Source organism: Kwoniella dendrophila, chromosome 2 (genome assembly GCF_036810415.1).
Source record: "Kwoniella dendrophila CBS 6074 chromosome 2, complete sequence".
Classification (NCBI taxonomy): Eukaryota; Fungi; Basidiomycota; class Tremellomycetes; order Tremellales; family Cryptococcaceae; genus Kwoniella; species Kwoniella dendrophila.
This window is the reverse complement of record NC_089477.1, coordinates 2,080,262-2,103,111: the sequence shown is the minus strand read 5'-3', so window position 1 is coordinate 2,103,111 and position 22,850 is coordinate 2,080,262. Positions and strand designations below refer to the sequence as shown.

At 37.3% G+C, this 22,850-nt stretch overlaps 7 protein-coding genes across 7 annotated transcripts; 4 read left to right on the top strand and 3 right to left on the bottom strand.

Annotated features, from left to right (window-relative positions):
• Positions 1-56: 56 nt before the first annotated feature.
• L201_002179 (uncharacterized protein) lies at positions 57-1,624 on the top strand (the record flags this gene model as incomplete). The annotated part of the gene is made up of 8 exons (XM_066217957.1): positions 57-276; positions 347-414; positions 518-623; positions 754-952; positions 1,054-1,079; positions 1,145-1,204; positions 1,271-1,285; positions 1,383-1,624. The coding sequence occupies 8 exons, from the start codon at positions 57-59 to the stop codon at positions 1,622-1,624; spliced, it is 936 nt and encodes a 311-aa protein (XP_066074054.1).
• Positions 1,625-1,793: 169 nt separating this feature from the next.
• Positions 1,794-2,512, bottom strand: L201_002178 (uncharacterized protein; the record flags this gene model as incomplete). The annotated part of the gene is made up of 3 exons (XM_066217956.1): positions 1,794-1,966; positions 2,022-2,140; positions 2,208-2,512. 3 exons carry the CDS (start codon positions 2,510-2,512, stop codon positions 1,794-1,796), a joined length of 597 nt encoding a protein of 198 aa, XP_066074053.1.
• Positions 2,513-4,151: 1,639 nt separating this feature from the next.
• Positions 4,152-6,702, top strand: L201_002177 (uncharacterized protein; the record flags this gene model as incomplete). Its single annotated transcript, XM_066217955.1, has 13 exons — positions 4,152-4,420; positions 4,502-4,560; positions 4,624-4,677; positions 4,748-4,836; positions 4,912-4,939; positions 5,012-5,200; positions 5,266-5,318; positions 5,405-5,602; positions 5,659-5,708; positions 5,838-5,996; positions 6,063-6,120; positions 6,184-6,280; positions 6,359-6,702. 13 exons carry the CDS (start codon positions 4,152-4,154, stop codon positions 6,700-6,702), a joined length of 1,647 nt encoding a protein of 548 aa, XP_066074052.1.
• A 614-nt stretch (positions 6,703-7,316) lies between these two features.
• L201_002176 (uncharacterized protein) lies at positions 7,317-9,372 on the top strand (the record flags this gene model as incomplete). Its single annotated transcript, XM_066217954.1, has 2 exons — positions 7,317-8,453; positions 8,533-9,372. 2 exons carry the CDS (start codon positions 7,317-7,319, stop codon positions 9,370-9,372), a joined length of 1,977 nt encoding a protein of 658 aa, XP_066074051.1.
• A 631-nt stretch (positions 9,373-10,003) lies between these two features.
• On the top strand, positions 10,004-11,461 carry L201_002175 (uncharacterized protein; the record flags this gene model as incomplete). The annotated part of the gene is made up of 1 exon (XM_066217953.1): positions 10,004-11,461. The coding sequence occupies one exon, from the start codon at positions 10,004-10,006 to the stop codon at positions 11,459-11,461; it is 1,458 nt and encodes a 485-aa protein (XP_066074050.1).
• A 503-nt stretch (positions 11,462-11,964) lies between these two features.
• L201_002174 (uncharacterized protein) lies at positions 11,965-16,028 on the bottom strand (the record flags this gene model as incomplete). The annotated part of the gene is made up of 5 exons (XM_066217952.1): positions 11,965-12,649; positions 12,734-12,947; positions 13,018-13,305; positions 13,390-13,942; positions 14,013-16,028. 5 exons carry the CDS (start codon positions 16,026-16,028, stop codon positions 11,965-11,967), a joined length of 3,756 nt encoding a protein of 1,251 aa, XP_066074049.1.
• A 1,442-nt stretch (positions 16,029-17,470) lies between these two features.
• L201_002173 (uncharacterized protein) lies at positions 17,471-22,553 on the bottom strand (the record flags this gene model as incomplete). Its single annotated transcript, XM_066217951.1, has 12 exons — positions 17,471-18,171; positions 18,238-18,297; positions 18,368-18,442; positions 18,514-18,694; positions 18,771-18,876; positions 18,981-19,203; positions 19,311-19,746; positions 19,807-20,114; positions 20,190-20,440; positions 20,584-21,138; positions 21,222-21,665; positions 21,793-22,553. 12 exons carry the CDS (start codon positions 22,551-22,553, stop codon positions 17,471-17,473), a joined length of 4,101 nt encoding a protein of 1,366 aa, XP_066074048.1.
• Between the last annotated feature and the right edge of the window lie 297 nt (positions 22,554-22,850).

Below are 22,850 nucleotides of genomic sequence, written 5' to 3'. Positions count from 1 at the left end.
TGTTGTATCCCAACTATATCTCTGCAAACGTCAAGAGAGGATTCATCCAGCTCAATATGATCGAAAACTCATCGCCAACATTGACATGGACAAATGTCTTCATTGGTCTATTGTTTATCCTCTTTGATGCGCTACTATCGCTAGTTTTGGGCTTGGGTATCGGTGGTAGTTTGGTGGTAGCTGCAGCAAGATGTATTATACAGCTTAGTGTGATGGGTCTGATCTTAGATAGAGTGTTTGCAAGTAACAATGTCTGGGGTGTGATTGGTATAGCAGGTAAGTACCGCTGCTCAGACCATCAAGCATGAAGCTCATTATTGATCTTATATGTATGGTTCGGGAGTAGCTTTATTGAATTTGCTAGGTGCGTTTGAAGCTACTTACAATAAGTCAAAAAGGAGGTTTACAAATATGGTGAGTTCTCATTAGCTGATACCTCACATAACTATCATCGTTGTGGTATGAATGAATGTTATGCTCATGGTTTCACTGTATACATCTGGCATTACATTATCAGTTCCCCTTGATCCTGGCATCAATGTTAAGTGGTACTGTGCCAATATCAGTTTTAGGAACGAGGTATGCAATGTCACAAAATCCATTTTGGAAGCCTGATCAATATGGTAAGTTTAATTTTCCTAGAGCCTGCTATACAAGTCTTGCCTCTATTACAGAGATCGCCTGCCTTTTATATTACCCGTTGTTGCTTTCATGAACAACTCGCTGATTTACAGGCTAACTCTGTAAATACAGTACCTATAATAGGTATGATCCTGGGTAATGCAATCTCATCAATTGGAATAGGATTAAATACAGTACATAAGGAATTTACAGAAAATAAAGATAAAATTGAAACTTATTTAGCTTTTGGTGCAAGTAGATTTGAAGCTTGTAAACCAATTGGAAAAGAAGCTTTAAAATTAGCTTTATTACCTACAGTCAATCAGATGAGGTATGCAAATTCTTTTCAAATCTCATCTCCAAAAGATAGATAGAAGACACCATCAGCTTGATATCATAATACCTTCGATGCTGATGTTCGTTCTGTCTCAGTGTTATCGGACTTATATCCATTCCAGGTGAGTGATTACAGAAAGAAAACGAAAATACTTTCATAATGAGCTAATCTTATATTCAAAAACAGGAATGATGACAGGTGCTATTGTAGGAGGCAAATCAGTAAATCAAGCGGCCAGGTTACAGAGTGAGTTTACCCATGAAAAGAGATGTTTGGTTCTCAAGCTGATGTTTGTCTATGTCTCCCTATCAGTGATAATCATGTTTAGTAAGTATTTGGTAGTTAGCGAAAGCCAAGCCTGCTTTCCAATTTTTCTTCTCGGTAATGCTTCTCGCTAACGCTTATATCTGTTCACTCCCCTCAGTGATTTCCGCTTCTTCAGCATTGTGTACACTTTTGGCATTATTCTTCTCTCTTACAACATTGATAGATTCTAAATGTCGTATTAGAGTTGATAAGTTGGATTCTCGTAAACCTTTACTATATCGCTATCGTGATTCAGCAGGAACGAAAATCTGGAAAGGGATAAAGAGTTTGAAATGGTGGGGACGAGGTGAAAGAGGTACAGAAGAAGAAAGACGGGGTCTATTAGATGATTCTCGTTAGTATATTCTGAAGCTTTACTTCTGACTTCTGGACATAGGGGCCCTACTTAGACAAGGACATTCATAGAGTAGAATAGAATTGAATACAACAGTGTTTATACATGAACAGCTTTTGCCAAAATTTGATCCGCATCAAAATACACACTGATCAATGCTCCGCTTTTGAGAACCTAACCTTTCCTTCTCCTCGGTTGGTATATTACCCTGTCTACCAAATCTATAGGCAAATCAATCGCTTGGGAGCTTGCTTGATCCCCTACAGCTTCCCAGTAATATGGCTCAATTTCCATTTCATCTTTCTTTGAAGTACTATTAGTCTGTGATGGGATATTTGCATAAGGGTCTATAAGATTTCTTGTCGTCAGCTAGCCTCAATTCTTGGTAACAAATTGACCCACCTGTTATACATTCTATCGAATTCCAGTCCGGTGTTCTGTAAATTACCAAAGCTGCATAACTCCAATAAGTTAAGAGGACAACTACCATCAACCAACATGGAACGATTATTGCCCATTGTCTATATTCGAATATATTTAGCTTTAAGTCTGTTTAAAGAGGGATGAACATGGGATTTAAGTACGTACCGATCAGGCATCCAATCTAACCAGCTGATACCTTCAGGTGAAAAAGCCCATACCAAGTATAAACTAAATAAGATATAGGTACCTAAAATTGCTATACTTGAGTACACATCTGTAGCATTCGGTAAATCCCCTTTTCGTTCGACGTTGGGTTCAGATGATGATTCTAGAGGGGATGGTATAGGTGGCCATGGTGATATTGGTACCAACGGCGAGACTGGATCTAAAGCTGGGGAAGTTGACGGGGAAGGTGTACGTGACCCTCGATTTGAACGTGATTGTTTAGGTGTAGAAGGGGTCGATGTCATATTAGGACTTGAACTCTCATTTCTGCGTATCTTCAAGATTGACAAGCATGCGCGTGCGGAAGTTGAGATTGTTCACAAGCAATACGATCACAACGAGCGAAGTCATTGATTTTATGGTGATTAGTTTATACGTGAAGTTGCACGAAATCTTAACAACAACAAAGATTTTGTCGCGTATATCTCGGCAAGTGCCGTTAAAGTTTGCTGTCACCAACTTGTAATAGCCTTTGGGCAATGGTCAAGCTGTGCGTCCATTTCAACATATGTGTAGTATGCATAGACAAAATTGTACAAGATTTAAAGCTACAGCAATATATACATATACATTTAATAGAATATCAGCGGCATTTAGTCCTCGATATATCATTTAAAACAAATATCCCATGAAGAGATTGAGATATCAAGGGTGGAACGACGCAACGCCGGCTTTTTCCTCCTCCTTTTTACGGGCGAAGCAAAAAACACAGGTTGTCTAGACCTAAAGCGTTTATTTTCCAAATCGACTAGTAAGTTCCATCTCTTGTTTATATGTTTTTCAACGTAGAGAGGAACTAGGCAAATGCGCATGGGTAGAATATAAGACGATGGCGAATAATGAAAAGCTGGAATGAAATGCTTGCGATAACGAACGTTGTGATGGGGAGGAAGGTATAATCCTTATTCTTGATGCATGTTGATCATGAATATATGAAAGTAAATATGTTTAATATTGTTTGATGTTCAAGAAGAAAAGAGAAATGAAGAACAAAGATAAATTTAAATGCTAAACTGATGAAAGCGAATCCATTAATTTCGAACCTACAAATTGATTTCTGTGATAATTTGGTGAATTTGTTGATTTTACAAGCTGAATGATGTGGCATTGTATATGACCTGGCGCTTATCAATATCAAAGCGCTTTTGACGGTCAAAGCGGCATATTTAATTGTTTAATTAGCCCCACATGAAATCGGATAATCGGCCCGTGGGTACCCATTTTGGCGTGAGAGTGTCGATTTTAAGCTTAAGGTGTTCATTCCTGTCCATCCTCTGCTTTTTCTCCTATCATCAAATCCAAAACATCTTTGATGAATTTGAGAAAAGGTACCTGTATTAATAAGTTAATATTTAGAACTGATGTTCTCGACCTCTCGTTTTCTGCTTTTATCATCTTTCGACAGTATAGTTTTAGCTTCAATTTTATTAGAAAAACGGAGCTAGTCACGAGATATTTCACCGCAACATATAACATGCCTCCTTTTATACATGTCTAGAATTCCGGTTGTGAGCAGAAGAACATGAACCGGATCCTTTCGGTAGACAAGCTGAATCTGAATTATGGAGAACCCACTTAGTACGTAGATCATGGGCTAAATACAGAATAAATGCCAAGGAAGCGCTTTATAATCATGCCCGAACATATTCCTACTGGGAAAACAAAAGCAATGTGACCATCAGACCGATATCGATAGTTATATAGTCAAAAGCTCGCACACAAATCATCCTGTCCCCTTTGAGCTCATCTTTTGTTTTTTGCCCTCTTTGTGATTGGCATATTCTCCTGTCACTCATAATATTGTATATTTTGATCAATAGGAAGAAGACAAAGAAGATATCAGATATTAGACAGTGAAATCGTATCCTGGGTCGACTTAACAAGATGTCTAATAAACAGTATATTGAAAATGGTGCACTGTCACCTGAATATGGTGAAAAGAACTTAGGTATATCAACCATAGAAAACAATAGTGGATCAATTGACAATGGAAGATATGTATCAACACCCGAAAATGGTAAAATGCCAGATACGATGCCGGATCATAGTAGAGCTGCAGCTGAAACTATAGCTAGAATGTCACCTGAAGAATATGCTTTGGCTGAAAAGAAGTTGTTAAGAAAGCTAGACTTGAAATTGATTCCTTGGATGACGTGGGTGTATTTTTCCTATCGCAATGATAGTATTCCCTGCTGACCTAGGCGCACTGTCTTACTGTCTTGATATCGCTCTAGATTGCTCTATTTGCTCAGTTTCATCGACAGAGTAAACGTCGGTGCTGCCAAACTTGTTGGTAAGTTGATTTTTGTATATTCATATCCTGTTACTCTCGCTAATTATCACATTTTCTATACAGGATTGACTACAGAACTTCATCTTACGTCTCTACAATATTCCAATGCGTCTATGAGTAAGTTGGAGCCAATTGTAGATAAATTCGAAAATGCGTGAATCTAACCAAATTTGGTAAATCTTGCTAGTTTTCTTTGTCAGTTATGTAGCATTCGAAGTACCCTCCAATTTGGTTTTGAAAAAGTTGAGGCCATCAAGATGGATTCCGTTCACTATGGTCAGTAGAGCTTACTTCTGTCCCACCAACTTTGGGCGAGATATATGGGCTAATATGTATAATATACCCCTATAGATCTGCTGGGCGATCTTCCAGACAACCAGTACGTTAACTATTATCGTCGTATAGCGGGATATCATTCTGTGAAGAACATAGCTGACACGTAGCCATACAGTGGGTTTGGTTACAAATTATGGTCAACTTTTGGCTCTTCGTTTCTGCTTGGGATTGTTTGAATCCGGTCTTTTCCCTGGGCTCAACTTCTACCTCACGGGCTGGTATAAACGAGATGAGATCAACAGAAGATGTGCTTTCTTCTTTGGTGGCGCTGTATTAGCTGGTGCTTTCGGTGGTATCTTCGGATGTGAGTCAAATTCATTCATGACCATTGTCGAAAGATACTGAATTACTCTTTCATTTGACACGCAGATGCTCTGAGTAAAATGGATGGCGTAGGTGGTAAAGCAGGATGGGCATGGATAGTAGGTCTACTCAGGCTTTGGTCGTTAATGTATCTTCGAACCATATATGGCGATTAGACGAACTAACGGTTGTACTTCCAACTCAGTTCATCATGGAAGGTCTCCTCACCTTTGTTGTGGCTGTTCTCTCGTTCTGGATGATTCACGACTGGCCCGATACAGCCAAGTTCCTTACAGATGTTGAAAGAGAAATGGTTCTTAGTAGACTACGAAAAGAACAAGGTCTCGCTTCTGAAGGTGGATTCACATGGAGAGTTATAAAGAAGGCTTTGGTTGACTGGAAGGTAAGTGGAACCGCATTGGGTAAAAGCGAAAGCGTTGCTGAGCGATGTATCGATAGACCTACTGCCTCATGTTAATGTATATCGGAGCTGCCGAACCCCTTTACAGGTAAGTCATCTTTGACAACTTGAACAAGGGATTCTCTTGCTGACTACTTATGCCTTTATAGTGGATCGTAAGTCATGTCAGCGGGAGTTATAGTCAAGACAGAAGATCTCACGTCTATTCTATGTTAAGCCTTTTCACACCTACTATTATTGCCTACTTGGGTAAATTTACTATCTCTCAATCATTGCTTCTCAGTACACCACCATATGTCTTAATGTTTATTACCACTATGGGTACTGCTTGGTTAAGTGATAAATACCAAAGAAGAGGTTTCTTCCTTATGGGATGGTGAGTGACATCTGTTTTACTGTAGATATTTTTGCTGAAGTAATACTGATCAGTTTTTGTTCGCAGGTCACTTGTCGGCGCTATCGGTTACCTTTTGCTTCTCACCATTCCTATTCATAAGCCTGTAAGTCATCACCTTGACACCATATGTCACGTATAAGCCTGCTCACATTGTATATATATACAGGGTGCTTTGTATTTCGCCGTATTCATTTCATCTTCCGCTGTTGGACCTCTGATTGCTACAACAATCGCTTGGACAGGTAATACGTTCGGTAACCATTGTAAGTGAAATCTCAGGATAAACCCTTTTCTCTCAGCTAGAGTAGAAGCTTATAAACCTGGTTACTTTTGTATCCTAGATAAAAAAGCAGTTTCTATGGGATTAGTATTTTCAGCTGGTAATTCAGGTGGTATAGTATCATCACAGGCATATAGAAATAAAGATGCTCCCAGATTTTTACCTGGACATGGTACAGCATTAGCATTCTGTTTATTAAATTTCACCATGGCTGTTATCTTATATCTTGGAGTATCAAGAGAAAATCGAAGAAGAGAAGAACAATATGGACCTCCACCTGGACCAGATGAAGATCAAGAATATGATTCACCAGAATATCAAGCTAAATGGGGATTACAAGGAATGTCAAGAAAAGAAATCGTTGAATTGGGTGATGATCATCCTGCTTTCAGATATATCCTCTAAACACGGGAGGTTCTGCACTTAAAGTAAATAGGAATTTAGTAGGAATTGTCATTTTCGTGCAGGAAAGCTTGGGTTAAGAATTGAAAAGAATGATGCCCAAATCCATAAGTGGTATGCAGGAGGATGTGCCGTAAAAGATATTGGAGAGTCTCAATAGCTTCTTTTGATGGGTTCTAGTCACGTCTATAATGGAATCGGAAAAATCATAATCAAAAAAATGAAAATATGAATTGGAATCGCTTCTGCCGAGTACAGCCATGTGAGTTCATACAGCAGGTTGGTGCAGAAGTGGCAATATTATCCAACATTCAACGCACGGACATATTTAGGATGACTGGAGATTTTACAACCTTTTGCTTGATATACTGTTACACCGAACACCGGTCCTTCTCTTCCTTCTCTTCCTTCTCTTCCTTTTCTTCCTTTTCTTCCTCTTTCCTCGGTTTTCCTCCTTGATCACCTACAAGTTCTAAGATCTTTACATTCAATACCCTTCCTTCCTGTCTGATCCAAATAAGCTATTGATAGATCTGTAAATCCACCTGTACTGACTGATAATTAATCGAATGATCAGATGCTAATTTGCCTTCTAACAAAGCTAACCGATTAACAAAATGTACAAACGAGCTTTTCCCGAAGAATGGGGGAGAGAAAATTCGAACGATATCAAACGATATCGTAAGCAAGAAAAACCCGATTATTCTTTATCATCGCCGGCTCAACCTCATAAACCACGACATCCATATGCAAGCTGTCCGCCAAATCCATCTCACCAAACGCCGTACGCCAGTGACTCTGCTGGAAGAGCTCCTACATCGCAAGAAGCAACTGATAGTTTACCGAAGAAAGAGTTGTCCCTCAAATATAAGGTTGATTGGGGATATCCACATATACTTCCTCGTCCGATCGCAAACGCTCCGTCCAAGAGTAGGAATATCGATAACGGGAATCTCACCAAACCACTTCAATATTCTTCCACATGCATTCCGACACCAAATCCGGCGCCTGATAATATCAGTCTCCAACCTTTCTCGAAATCACGTCAAACGGTACTTTCAAAGGACGGTGATAGCAAGTATCCATGTAAACATCAAGCTTCCTCAGAAAACATCATGAATAGAGCAATTCCACCTCGAAGTACGCCGTATCGAACTTCCTCCTCGGTCCTTCCTTGTGATAGTCCAGTATCTTCTAGCGCAAAAAGAACCACCATGCCTATTGACCAAGCCCAGTCACCAAATCAGTCAACTTTTAAAATTGGTATTACGACATACGACAAGCCTTTGACTACGAGATATCGGAATTCACATGTAGCACCAATAGACAAGAATCGGATTTCTTCTTCTTCCTCACTGACAGATCTTCAACAGGCGAAACGATGTTATGAAAGACTGTCACGTAAAGCTACTCAAACCAATCAAGAACTAGAAGAAGCCAGAAAGGTAGTTCAGCGCCATGAAGATGCAGAAAGGATCAAAGAGCTAGAAGAAGAATTGAATCGTATCAAAGATAAGCTCTCAGTTGTTGAAAAGAACCAATACCAAGGAGAGATTATTGAGACACGAAGAACGTATACAGAAGCAGTGGAAACTATTAGAAAAAGTTATGATCAGGCTATTGAAGTCAAGAAGAAGCAGCTCAAGGAGAAGGACGAGGTTATTGATGAAATGAAAACTAAGATCAAAATGTGGAGAGGCAAGATATCGTATATTGCAAAGAAACAGATATTCGAAAAGCCCTCTGCTTACAAAGTCAGTCCTAATTGCTATGTTTGGACACGTCCGAAATGGAAGTATAAGCTGATATTACAGTTCACCTACAATGAGACAGTCCATTACATACGAATCGAGAATCACAACCTTTGACCCTCTCACCGACAAATCTGTCACCCCTCCTCCTCGACATCCTTACATGATACGATCCCCTATGCAAAGGCAGGATCCAAACCGCAAAATCCCCAGCTCGCTTTTAGCAAAAGCTATGCTCTCAGCCTACAACCATAGATCTGGACAAGCAATCTTGAAAAATTGCTTAAAATCTAGTCCTCTTGATGATAAACATATGACTGCTTCGTCAGAAGCAGTAGAACCTCGTGCTTCGAGAAGACCTGAGGCTTACACGTATCATACTCCTGAAGGGCAGAGGGTATCAAAGGTCAGTCAACTTGGAATATCAGACAATGTACTGAATTATCATTCAAGTGAGAAGAGAACTATCCTTACAAACTACACCCTAACTCATTTACAGGGAAGAAATCAAGGACAAGAGCAAGAGCAACAACATGATGAAAAGCAAGATGAGGAGTATCAAAGAATGTTATTTTACGATTCCCTTTTAGGTGAAGATGAATGGGATGGATTTGGTATTGAGAATGACGATTGTTTCCAAGAAAGAGATCATGGGTTCGGAGTAATGGACGATGATGGCTTTGGGGTGATGGATGACGATGGATTTGGTGTAATGGATAGTGATGGCCTTGGAGTGGAGGATGATGATTGTCTCCAAGATGTCGACTTTGAAGGATTTGAAGTTGAAGAGGATGATTGTTTCCAAGAGAACGATGATGGGTATGGATGTGAGGAAGATGATGGATTCTTAATCAAAGCAGATGATGGAGTACATGTAGGTTGGTCATTCCATAAAGAGGAAGATCCACAACTGGTAATGTAAGAGATACGCCATCGAGGAACCCGTATATAGAAGTGATGCACTGTACTGTATTTCTATACTTCGTTACTGGACATATATATCGTACTTTCCTTCATACTTTCGGGGTCCTCGTTTATATATACTATCCATATGTACAAATATCCTCGAATGCAGTATCGAGTTACCTATGTTCCCTCCACGTATCCACCGCTATGATATGCATATTGGAAGGCGGATTTGGTTTATGCACGAGTACTCTAAAACAGACAGTAGAAAAGAACACAAAGTCATCGTCGCGCGCGCACAGATCGTCTTTTTGAGTGAAATGTTAAATATCAAGAGGAAGTTGACTGTATTTGATCCAATCACTATATTCTTTCCTTTTCCTTCTTCTCTTCAAGCTTGATAGTAATCCCCGTTACTTTCCTCAATCTTTAATCTTCCAATGTTACCTTTTTTCCTTACTCATCGCTATCCTCACCAGAATTCAGTCGTGCCCTGTTGTCCTGTACATTTCAGTAAACGATTGATAACTACTCGTAATCTCTGGGTACTTACCAACTAACTTTCTACTGAAACATCTATTTATACTGATTTTACCCAACGTTGTATATCTACTGATATTACTATTACTCTAGTCACACCATCAAGCATGTCTAAAAGGCGCAACCTCTTTTTCGAGGGAGGTATCTCAGTTGAAGGCTCTGGAGAGCAAGTTACCAAAAGATCACGTTCAAAACCAAGAACCAATTCTATCCTTGGCGTTGAACTGGATCAATCTGATCAATGTGTTATACCTCGATCAATGAATACGGATAAGCCTGTCAAGATCAACAGTCCCTCATGTACTAATTCACGAAGATACCCAGTGGTCCGACCTCGAAGCCGTTACGCCCAAACGTCTATCACGTCAAACTGCGGAGGAACAAGTGGATCTCACTTGGGGAGTCAACCAAATCATATGAACTCGTCAAACAATACTAGCTTTTTGCCAACAGCAAATATCGGAGAAGACAGTTCCCAATTAGCTTTCACAGAAAAAAATGCTAGGGACATATTTTCTAAGTCATATCAAGAAAAATGGAATCACAAAGCGACATTACCTCATCTTGCTTCTATACCAAAATCGAAATATGCACATTCCTTAAAACATGAGCCTCTGTCGGAGGAAGAGATTGAATGGGCTGCACAGAATCTCGTCGATGAAATCATGCTTGATGATTATATAGTGGATGTGTCGGAAAGAGAAGATATAGGTGGCTGGGGAAGAGGTTTTATTGAACCTTCATATGATACGGTGCATTGGGAAGATTTACCAGAACCTGATAATGATCCTGGAGATGGAGATATAGTGTTGGTTAATGGAGAGAGGCAAATTTATCATGATCTGCTTTTATCTTATGGGCTTCGTACGGAAGAAGCAGAAGAAACACAATCAAGTCTGTACGAGGAAGAAGGAATCGGAAAGGCAATCAAAAGAGAAGTAGATTTGGAACATATGACTATTATTGGACGTTCAAAAGGGAATGATTGGGCGATACAAATTCTTGAAGACGAACAAGCACAATTTGAAGGTCATATAACGAATATGAACGACATTGGTAATATTGACGATGAATGGAGGGAGTTAAGAATCTCTATTGATTTATCGATGAATCATGAATATATTCCAGAAGATGATGAAGAAGAAGATTGGGGATTTGTAGAAGAGGATGATCAAATTGAATGGGCCATAAATACAGAGAACAAAATCAAGAGTTCTTCAATCAATCAGGAGGAAATAGAATGGGCTTTTAGGTATTTGGTTGAAGAAAAGAAAGAAGAAGAAAGTTACCATTACGCTGCTTTCGAAAGATATGGAGGAGACATAGATGAACGATACGACTACTACATGACACACTGGTTTCTCGACATTGAATATGAAGAGGTACTCAAACCTAAAATAGAAGAAGAAAGAAGGGTTGATTGGGCAATTAATAATGAATACCAAGCATTAAATGATATAATAGATGATATAAATTATCATGTGGAAGTCTATCAAAGGCATGATTTTTATACAGATTATGGTATGGATATATATCAAGACTATCCCCATTTATATCTCGAATAAATACTGTCATTCCCTACTTCCATCAAAACAGTAATGGTCAATCGTGTAGATCGATATCAACCGAAGTAGAGGAAGAAATGGAATTAATGGAGGATGAGGCGAACTATAGAGATCGTTTCGATTACGAGTAGTATAGCATGAATATTTTTTTGCAAAGCCCAATATCATTTTTGAAATAAGGGGACTTGACATAGAATCGTACAATATGAGCCCACACAATATCAAGTTTATCCTTCTATATCCCTCAATAGAAATTGTTATTACGAGTAAGCTTTGTGTGCGTGTAAAATATCTGAACAATCAGTATTATAGATTGCGTTCTCTATCCCTTCGCTATCTGCCAAGCGACCCAGTAAGTGATTTGATATCATGCAATTAATGGTTTCATTGAAATATACAAACAACTATAATATTATAAGATATATATATTTATATAGATATATTACTTTTAGTGTTGACTTATCGAATCTCTTGATCCGATTTTTATGATTTTTCGTAATTTTTTACAACCCTTCACCTTTTCTCAATTTTACACCTTCACCTTCACCTTCTTGACCTGTATGACCATCTTGTTCTTGTTGAAGAAGACCTTGTTCAGATTTGGTAGAGATAAAATTATTATGTACGATTCTACCTTTACGTCTTTCTAATAGACCTAAACCAGTTCCAACACCTCTATGCCAAACATTTTGATCATCTTCATTCGATTTACCACCTAATAAAGCGATCATAGTTTCAATAAACCATTCATTTTTCTTGATGTAATGTACGACTACTGTACCACCTGATTCAAATTCATCATTTAAGAATTTTTCTTTTCTCGATAATCTTTCATTATATGCTTTATTTATCTTTTGTTTTATTGCTTCCACAGAAGTTGTAGATTGTTTAGAAAATATTTGTTGATGCTGTTGATCTTCTTCAGATGATAAGGATGATGGTTGATTATTGTCGGATGTCTCACGTAATAAAGATAATTTAGATCCTTCAATTAAAGCTTCAACTTGTTGTGACACTGTCATATCCGTTGAAATTGGTTTATAGGCTACACCAAATTTGGATACACTCGAATATGAATCAGCCGATTGAGCACCTCCTCTAAGAGCTAATGCTGAAGGTGAAAGTCCTGTAATGTTGTCTTGTCTGACTTCAGCCACTGTTGATGGGAATAAGAAGCCGTGAGAGTAACTATCATATGTTGAATGAATATCAGCACTATGATCGGAGTGTAATGAACAATAAATCCGAGATTAAGATTGCTTGGACGCTCACACTGTGCCAGCTTTAGGATGATCATAAATCCAGCATCTTTCAGTTACCCAAACGATCTGTTCTCTCTCAGGGTGCATGTTCATCCATTTAGCGACCAATTTATCCTCTTTCCCTCTTGTCAAAGTTCGTAAAGCGGGTGAAGCATGAATATATTGAACGAGATCAAAAGATAAAGCATAACATTCCCCAGCCATAAAAGTGTTCTTTACGAGATCTATTGATGAACATGTATATTTAGCACAATATAAAAAATGATGAAGAAGGGAGTAGTCTGAACCACTTACAACCCCAAAACGCTTTTGATCTAGGAGAAACTCTTAATCTTTTTTCTAATTCACCAAGCATAATAAAACTATCTTCATCTGCTTTAACAACATAATCAGGTTTTCTTTCACCTTTCCATATTGGCGATGAATTGATTGGAATTGATTCGCTCTCAGGTGATTCTGTAGATAGTTGAGGATATTCCCATGAAGGTACTGTAGCGTTTTCAGCTGCCCAAGAAAAGAAAGCATGTGTTTTACCACTGTTCATATTTTCATCCATATCTAGTAGTAAAATATCATTGAATGCTGTATAGGAATGGAAAAAATCAGTATTGGCCACCAAAATGCACTATATTCTCGGAAACATTCGAAAAATGGAGATAAACATACCTTCCATTTCAAGTTGAACAGCCTTTTCGAACCTTTTCCTTGGTCTACCCATAACAAATCTGATTCTTACACCTTCTGTACCATCTCTTCTTGATCTCCAATGAGAAGCATAACTCTGTCTAATCATATGTCTCCTTTCAATACCGGAATCAGTGGTGAAAACACCAATCAAAACTCCAACAGGATTTAACGATCCATCTAGATCTTTAGTTGACATTTCAGGATTGAAAGGTGGTTTATCATGTGGATGATATGGCCATGCTGGATGTTGAGGTGTGAGAGGCATGAGACTTAAAGGTTTTGATGAAGAAGGAGCAAAAGAGTTGACGGGTACAGATTCAATATGGGCTGAAGATGGGAATGATGGGTTGGTATTGACGTTTGAATTGATATGAGGTGAAGGTAATGTTGGATCTTGTAAAGAATATAATGTAGGATAATTCGATGTGCAGTATTGTCTCCATGGTAATGGTTCTTTATCGGGATTCAAGATATGTTTGATTGTGAAGGTCAAGGTTACAGCGAAAGCAGCGAAGAATATCAAGAATAAACTCTACAGAAAGGTAGGAACATGTTAGTCATTGAACACAGAATCGGTCAAACGGAAAATCACCGAAACTCACAATACTCCATGGCTCAGTCGGTACAAAGACCATTACTCTAGCTAACCATTTTGAACCTAAAACCTTTTGATTTGTGCTTTTTCTTCTACTCGCCAATCCACTATGGGAGAGTGCACGGCCGTGTCCTGACATCAATCTTTCTCTTTCTCTATTTCTAGTCTTAGCTGATATACTATTTTTCCTTGATGAACCAATATCGTTCTTTCTCGTAGTTGGAGAGGATGTCGATTGATCATTGGATAATCCAAATTTATCTTGAACCATCCCGAATAACCAGCCCCAATTCCTTGTACCGGTAGGAACGAATTTATTGGCTGATACAGTTGAGATAGGGAACCTAATTATTCGAGAAGCAGAGTTAATTGAAGAAGTTATTTTAGGTGAAACTGGTATATCATTATCTCTGGTGGACAGTAAAGAACGCTGCCACCAGCCTGATCTAGGTAATGATATTCCTGTTCCAGGTCTATGTGAAGAAGTTGTTATAGGTGATAATGGTGGCATAAGATCATCATCTTCTGATGATCTTGAATCTGATCTACCAGTTCCCCAACCATATCTTGAACTCGATGTCGATATAGACGTCCTAGGACTTGATCCGCTTCCACTTGATGAAGTCTGTATATTTGCCGAAGCCGCATATTCAGAAGCTAAATCTTGTAAAGAAGGATGGGGCGATTGATGAGGTGTCGGTGCTCTTGATGGAGTGGGAGATACGAAAGGTGAGGAAGGTAGCGATAATGGTAAGATGTTGAATGGATCTTGTGGTAATGGTTGTAGATTTGAAGGTGATGCTAAAGGTGCTTGAGAAGGTAAAATTGTTGTCCTGGGAGGTGATATGTTAAATCCATTATTTACTGTTAAGGGTGGGGGCATGAAATGAATATCATTAGTTGGAGGTGGAGTCATACTTATAAAAGGTGTATTGACTGTTAAGCCTGATCCTGATCCTGAAGATCCTGAAGCTGATGTTGAAGATTCACCATATTTGGGTATACCATTAGTTGACATTCTCCAATCCCACTTTTTTAGAATTCTTTGTTCCTTTAATTCCTGTTCTTCTTCTTCGTCCTGTCCGTCTTCTCTTTCGTCGTCTGATTTAGAATATTTGCTGTTAATTGGAGGTAATGTTAATTTATTTCCAGTTAACCAACCTAAAGTTGATGATGAAGATGGTATTGAAGTAGGTGATCTCAATGAACTTGATTGTCTACTCCTCGGTGACGTATAGGTATTTGAATTATTTGGGATTGATAAAGAAGGTCGCCGACGTGTTATACCGTTATGACTTGGTCCACTACCGTATTCTTGTGTAGGCGTCTGAGCGTCAGATCCAGTTGCGATTGAATAAGAATCTTGATAATGAGATGTATCATCAATCGATAACCGCTTTAGCGGATGAGGACGTATACTTGTATCAATGTGTGAAGGAATATTGCCGTTTTTATCTATGTTGTGGGGATTTCGAGATATATAATGTGACTGTGAACGTATTATCGTATTTGGTCTTAGAGTTTTTGAGCTTCTAGATGGTGAGTTCTGTAAATGTGTGGTTGTTGTTGTTGTTGAAGAAGAAGAGTAGTCAGATTGTTGATGAGCAACTGGTGTTTGTTGTGAAGGAGATGGTGGAATTGAAAAGTAATCTCGGTCACTGACCCCTTGATAGGCTGCGCTATGGCTCGAGCTTTGATGAGGTGAAGCCAAAGATTTTTTAGCTGAGGGACTGAATTTGCTTGTCGATGGTGACGATGAACTAGCAATGGGTTGATTAGGGGTTATAGGGGATACTGAATAATTTGTATATCTATTAGAAATAGAATTAAGAGGTGAAGGCGGGATTATTGTAATTCCAGCTGGTAAATTAGCCTTTAATGTATTCCTTCTTCTACTTTTATTTTCATTACTATTATTATTATTATTACTGTCTATTGTGATTGAAGAGATATCTAATGTTGATATTGTGTTATCATTCGTTGTTGATGATGTTGAATATGGTGAATGAACGTGATTGACCATAATTTCAAGAAACCAATTTAATTTAGATAATTGGAATCTTTCTATACTAGACTTTGTATTCTACTTCCACCTTGATTTCGTTATTGCATAATTTCTATTCTATTCTGATTTGTTTGCCGTTTCAATTGAGGTTTTTCCTTGGGACGGTAAAGTTTGATGAGATGTCTTTCTTTTCTAAACGATCACAGCTTTGAAGGAATAGCAAAAAAAAGCCCCCGTTGTATAGTGCGCACGAGTGATTTAGAAGGTTTCGAGTTTTCCTAAAACACCCCTTTGAAAATTCCCAATCTTCTCCTTTTGATGGTTTGTACCGATTTAGGAATTAGATGTCTAAGAATAACTCTAAACGATGACTTTTACAAGCGAAGCGGGGTATGTTTTTATGCTATGTTATCGATCTAAAGAAGACTTGTTCATCATCCCAATTTACATATTCATGTTAAATTCCATTCCAAGTTCTACTCGAGTACAATATGCAGACAGCAGCAAATACAAAGACTCCTCCCCAACTTGCAAACGATAAAAACATATGTCCAAAGGGAAAAAACTTATTTTCAATTGAATGATTGGGATTTTAACCGAGCGTATTACAAGATTTGTAATGGTTATTATAGGCAGTGACCGATAAAACGGGGAAATATTGTAATGATCATTAGGAAATGAAAAGTGAAAATTACATATCACAGGCACAGGGTTGTAATCTGATTTCAGGGAAATGTCCTTGTATTCCGCAGTCAAACTCGACTGCGCATTTGTGATACCGGTCTAACCCCTTGTTACCCCCTTCTCGTTACTCCTTGTATTTGAGCATTCATAACAACGCGTATAATATAATAATAAATGGTTGTGCGTAGGTGGCGTTGAAGGGTTAGGTCTAAACATTACAGGCTTTCACTATACCAATAAGATTACTTGATGTCCAATTGCGCAGCGAGGTACAAAGAATGTATGTTATGGGGAAGCTCTAATTGGGACGAGCAAAAGTCTCTTCAACAGCGGGATGGGGTTATTTTGTACGTATGTGGATACGGTATATCAGCTGATATGTCTTGGCAAGGTTGTCATGATTTACAAACCAAACAAAGGAGGGAGTATACCTTGAAGAGTTGAGAAAAGGATGTTTCTGTATTTGGGTGGGTAGTTACGAAAGGATGAAAAGTATTCAGAAGCAGTAGATCACTGCAATTTTTATAAAGTGTGGCAGATTCATGTTTTTTACCAAAGTCCGCTTTCACAACTTAGTAAACTACCATTGCCCGCCTAATGATATAGCTTTACTAGATGCATACAATAAGGTACTAGATGATATACAAGCTGATATATAAACTTACAAGCAATTTGATCCTTATCAGTGTGATGCGAAAGACAAGAAACAAAGTTGGGTTATATCCAATCAATGGAAAAAGAATTAAATGTCTCCATCACCTTCAATATGGATGATTTTACCATTGTCTAGAGGATTTACCTCTATTTCTACCATTACCACCTGAACGTCTTTCTCCTCCTCCTCCACCACCTCCTCCTCGTGCTGCAGCACCTTCACCTGCAGTATTTCCATCAACACTATTTTCAGTGTTCCAGTTATTTGATTGATTATTCTGATTCTGATTCTGATTCTGATTATTATTATTGTTGTTGTTGTTGTTGTTGTTATTATTGTTATTATTGTTATTTTTACTTGAACCTTTTCTTGACTTTTGTTGTTTAGTATGAGGTTGAAATTGTGATTGTAATTGAGCTTGGGTTTGGGATTGAGGTTGATTGGATTGTATTAATGGTGGAAAAGGATTGTTTGATGTTGAATTTGATATATTGGTATTTGATGATTTATTATCATTATGCATATTATTTATGGTTGAAGTCGAAGAAGGAGGTTTAAATCCAAGTTTATGACCTTCATTGAAAATTTGATCCATTAAAAATTCAAAATTATCTTGTTCATCATCTTTAGAATATTGATTATACCATAATCTGAATAATAATAAAGCATATTTTGAATCTTCAATTGAATCATGTGAATTCGTTTGAATATCTTTTTTCAATAAATACCATGCTAAAAATCTTAATGATAACTTTCTTGATCTACCAGGTATCGTATATATATTTACTGTATCCATTACTTGTTCAGACGGTATAAAGATATCTAAGAAGAGAACAGAATAACCATTAGCGCGTTAGATTGGATCAGCCTTGTACTACTGCCACTCACTTATAGTTCTGAAATCTTTAGCTAACCCATGACCTATAAAAATACATCCTAGATCGACCACTGTAATAGAACATTAAGCAGATCAGCACATCAACCAAGTCAACCAATAAACCTAAAGTATACCACTCACGCAACCTCAATTTCTTATAAGCTACCTTGAGGGGTACTAGAGTGTGTGGAGAATTGTTTGGATCCAGATCTCCAGCTAGTAATAGAAAAAGACAAGTATCTTAGTACTACTTCCTTTAATTCAGGATACATTGTAAATCCACGTACCTTTTATACCTGAGAACTCAGTCAGATAATCCACGACAGCTTCACTCGTATGTATATAATCATCAATGAATGGTACACCTTCTTTTTCACCTTCACCTCTCAAGACGGAAACTCTAGCTAATGACATATGTGAGGGCCTCAGTATATTCTTGGTACCATCTGAACGGAATTCCATTTCTTCCTAAAAATCAGAAGAACGTGAAGGATTCGTAAGCAACACTGTACAATATCATGAAGACGAAAGGAAATGGCTTTACCTGTTGTAGTGCGACGAATTCAGCATCAATAGCAACCAAAGTTCCAGGTTTAGGTAATTCACTTGTATCCAAAACTTTATGTTTGATCAAGGCATTTCTTCGGTTCCTATATGATGCAAGTAATAAGTATGTTGCTCGGCTCAAAGCACAAGTGGTTATGAATTATAGCAAGGACGAATAGCTATGTCGAGAAGCGGAGAGAAATCTCACCAAGCAATAGAAACATCTTTCAGTAGTACAGTCTTATCGACTTCTTTTGGTAGGCCAGTTAAATCTAATAAACTTTCGGAATCTGTCCTTTGAAGAAGTATCACAGCTGGTACTTTCCATTTATCTGGGAAACTGAAAACTTCTTCTTCAGATATTGACCTAACTAAGAAATCGTTAAACATGATCCAATTTGATTGATTCGAATTAGTTTTATCGTTAGGTACTACTACAAAGGTCAATTTTATGACCACGATCAGTAAGATTTCTACCTTGATTGTTCATGTCTCGTCTAGTAGAAGGTGGGGTGTTGATACACTTTCACAAACTCACCTTTGACGAAAGAAACTAGATGAGCAGGTAAATGTTCATTTTCTTGAATTTGAACAACTAAACTTTTGATCTCATATTCAACTTGTTCAATATTATCATTTTCTACTCCTAAATTGAATTTTACTAAAGGTTCTAAGAATTTTCGTTCATCACCATTTTTAATTTTATTATTTCTGGTATTATCGTTTGTTTTCCAAATTTCAAATAATTCAGGTGAAGTCATCATTGCATTTACACTTAATACAGCAGGTAATAGATCTGATTTATTTTTTGTTGTGGAAGATGTTGTTGATGACAATGTTGATGATGAAGAGGATAGAGTCCTTTTTGAATCTAAAGGTGTGAACGATTTACAATTACTACATACTGCTTTTGTTGTGTTTTCTCTGAATATTGATGTTTTCAAGACTTCACTGAATGACAGTTGAGCAGTCGTCTATGATCATTGACAATCAATGTATGATCAGTAAGACAATCTTTCGTCCAAAGTACGCACCTTCTTTGGATATATGAGATCAACAGCATGTAAAGTAGTGTCTCGTTCTGAAACGAAACCACAGCTTCTACAAGTATTTGTTGTTTTTATATCAACACCTAAAACTTGATCTATAGCTGATGGAACACTTTTATCTTTTTTCTTCAATGATAGATTTGATATGTTCTTAGGTTGAACGTTGAAAGTTTCACCTTCAACGACTGATTCATTACTAAAAGTAGATAATAACCATCGATTGAAATTTTGGATTAATGATCCATAAGGGGCTGTTGATTTTTCGTTGTCATCCATTAAACCTAATGCAGAAGCTATAAAAGGTGTCACGAACATCAGCATCCGATTTCGATTTCCCGTATACATATAATGGATGAAAGGGGACTTACCTTGAGGAGTTGCACTAAATGCTCTAGAGAAATTACTAGCTTGACAGTTTCTTCCTTTAGCATCTTCTAACATCCTAAATAGGAAACCTGCTTCACATAATAAACAATGTTCTTTCTTACAATCTACACATATATGGGCAGTCGCAATTGCCCTTAGAGGCGTTATATAGTGAATAGCTTGTAAAAGAGCGTTTGTGTAAGAATTTAAAATATCAGTTTCTAAACCTGAATAATTCGTTCGATTGTAGTATCTGGAGAATGTAATCATGTTAGTCAGATTTATTCCAGTATATCGTCGATTCTCTTTGTCAAATCATCATAAATGTAGTAATGATATCAATTACGTAAAGGAGAATAAGAGAGGTCAAGGTAGAAGCTAAAACACTCTACTCACTCAAAATCGAAATCTTCAATACCAAACCTAGAATATTTAATTTCCACTTTCCTATAATATTTTGGTATACCACCTTGACCTTGTTGATCATGTTCATTATTATCATCAATTGCGAAATCATTATCTTGGTCATCTGGGGACGAAGCAGAAATGGATCCATTTCTTTTTGATTTTTTCGATGATTTTGATTTTTTATCTTTTTCACTTCTAAATCTAGGTTCACTTTCTCTTCTACCATTTATTGTTCTATTGCTATTATTATTATTGTTGTTAATGCTATAACCATTTTGTTTATTATTGATATTAGATGATATTGAAGAAAGGTATTTATCACTTGAACCTGGATTTGAATCCATTATATATCTTTTACCTTTTAATTCTTTTGGTGTAGTTGCATATCCGACAAAATCAACCATTTTCATTGAATTTAATACTGATGTAGGTATAGTTGAAGGTGGGTTGAAAAATGGTGAATAATCAGTAGCATATAATTCAGTTGGGAAATTAGATAATAATTCTTCAGTATAATATGGCATTCCAATTAAATTTAAAGGTCTACGAAATGCGAATTACCGAATTAGCTCGTATGATCCATTCAAAAAGAAATATCACATGGTAATTGTCTTAAAAATACTTACGTCGTATCTTCCCAAACTATAGGCGGTGGAGGATCAGCTTGATCAGGCCATTCAGGTTTAATACCATCATAACCATTGAAAGTTGGTAAAATCAATTGACCATTTTCATCTAAATTTACTGATTCACCTTGAATTTGATGATTTGTCCATAAATGTAAATGACCATCTGCATCACCGAAAGCTAAATAATCCCCTCTGGGTGATAATGACATGCAAGTTATATATGAATTTATGTCTAATTGTTGAAAATTTGATGATGTCCCTGCAGTAGACATATCAACTGACTGTAACATACCTTGTTGTGAAGATATTAATAATTTTGATGAATCGGTTGGATGTAATAATGCAAATGCTGGTCCAGCAGGAAATGATATTGGTGGTAATGGCCTAAGTGTCCTTATATCGTATAATTTGACTAATGGATCAGGCAATGGGTGTCCTTGCCTGATATATGAGTAATTGTCCTAATGTCAGCGGAAATTCAGACAGATATACAGACAGAGCAAACGTCTAGCTTCATCACTCTAAAGCTAATTTATGAGATTCTAAATGATGACTTATTTTCACTCACATATGAGTCCATCCCCAAGTACATACTAAATTACCTTGTTGATCAGCTCCATTGAGACCTCCAGTATGAGCTTGAACTGGAATAATTGAGGGAGAACTTTTGAAATTTGGTGTTCTTGGATCTAATAAATTTATTTGACCTGACATTGAGGCTGATAAAATTAATCTATTTGATAATGAAGGTGATAATTTAACAGTTGTTGAAGTTTCATGAGATATCGTTGATGATGATGATGATGATTGATGATGATCAAATTTACGTATAATTTCACCTTTTGAAATATTAGTCAAAATAAATTGATTTGATGTACCACCTGATAAAATTTCATGTGAATTGGTTGGATTCGGTGTCATTGTTCTTAATGATCTCGTTAAATCATTTATTGACCATTTTGATTTACCACCTCTATTTCTACCTCCCATACCACCTTCACTTAAACTCCATATATCTCTATCTGTAACTCTAATTTCCCTTACACTCATATTTATTCCCATTCCCCCCATTCCCATTCCCATACCCATACCTATTCCAGGATATATAGACGGTTGTCCATTACTACCAATTGGTCTAGATCCATGTGCAGGAAATTGAACATTTCTAGTTAAATTTATAGGTGAACATAATGCTGTTATCGTTCCAGATGATGTACCAATCCATATATTATCTGAGAATGAATCAATACATATCGATGTTGGTATTGGTTTTGGATCTATCGATTGTGGTGGTAATGGTAGCAGATGTAATGGGTTATACGTTGTCATTCTGCTTGAATTCGTATTATGGTACCATGAGAAAGATAGTTATCAAGGGTATATAAAAGATCGGAAATATGGTATATATCACTGAGTAATGATTATACTGTATATTATAGTATGTTGTTGAGATGAAAGGAGAGATATAAATGTATGTATATGAATCTCAGTTATGGGTTTATCTGCCAAGTGACGCGCTAGAACAAGGTTAATTCACTCGCATAATAATGTTACATCGGATCACGATATTACCCCTCGTTCATGTTCATCAACTAGATTTGCATCCAGTAGTTTTTGAATACATTT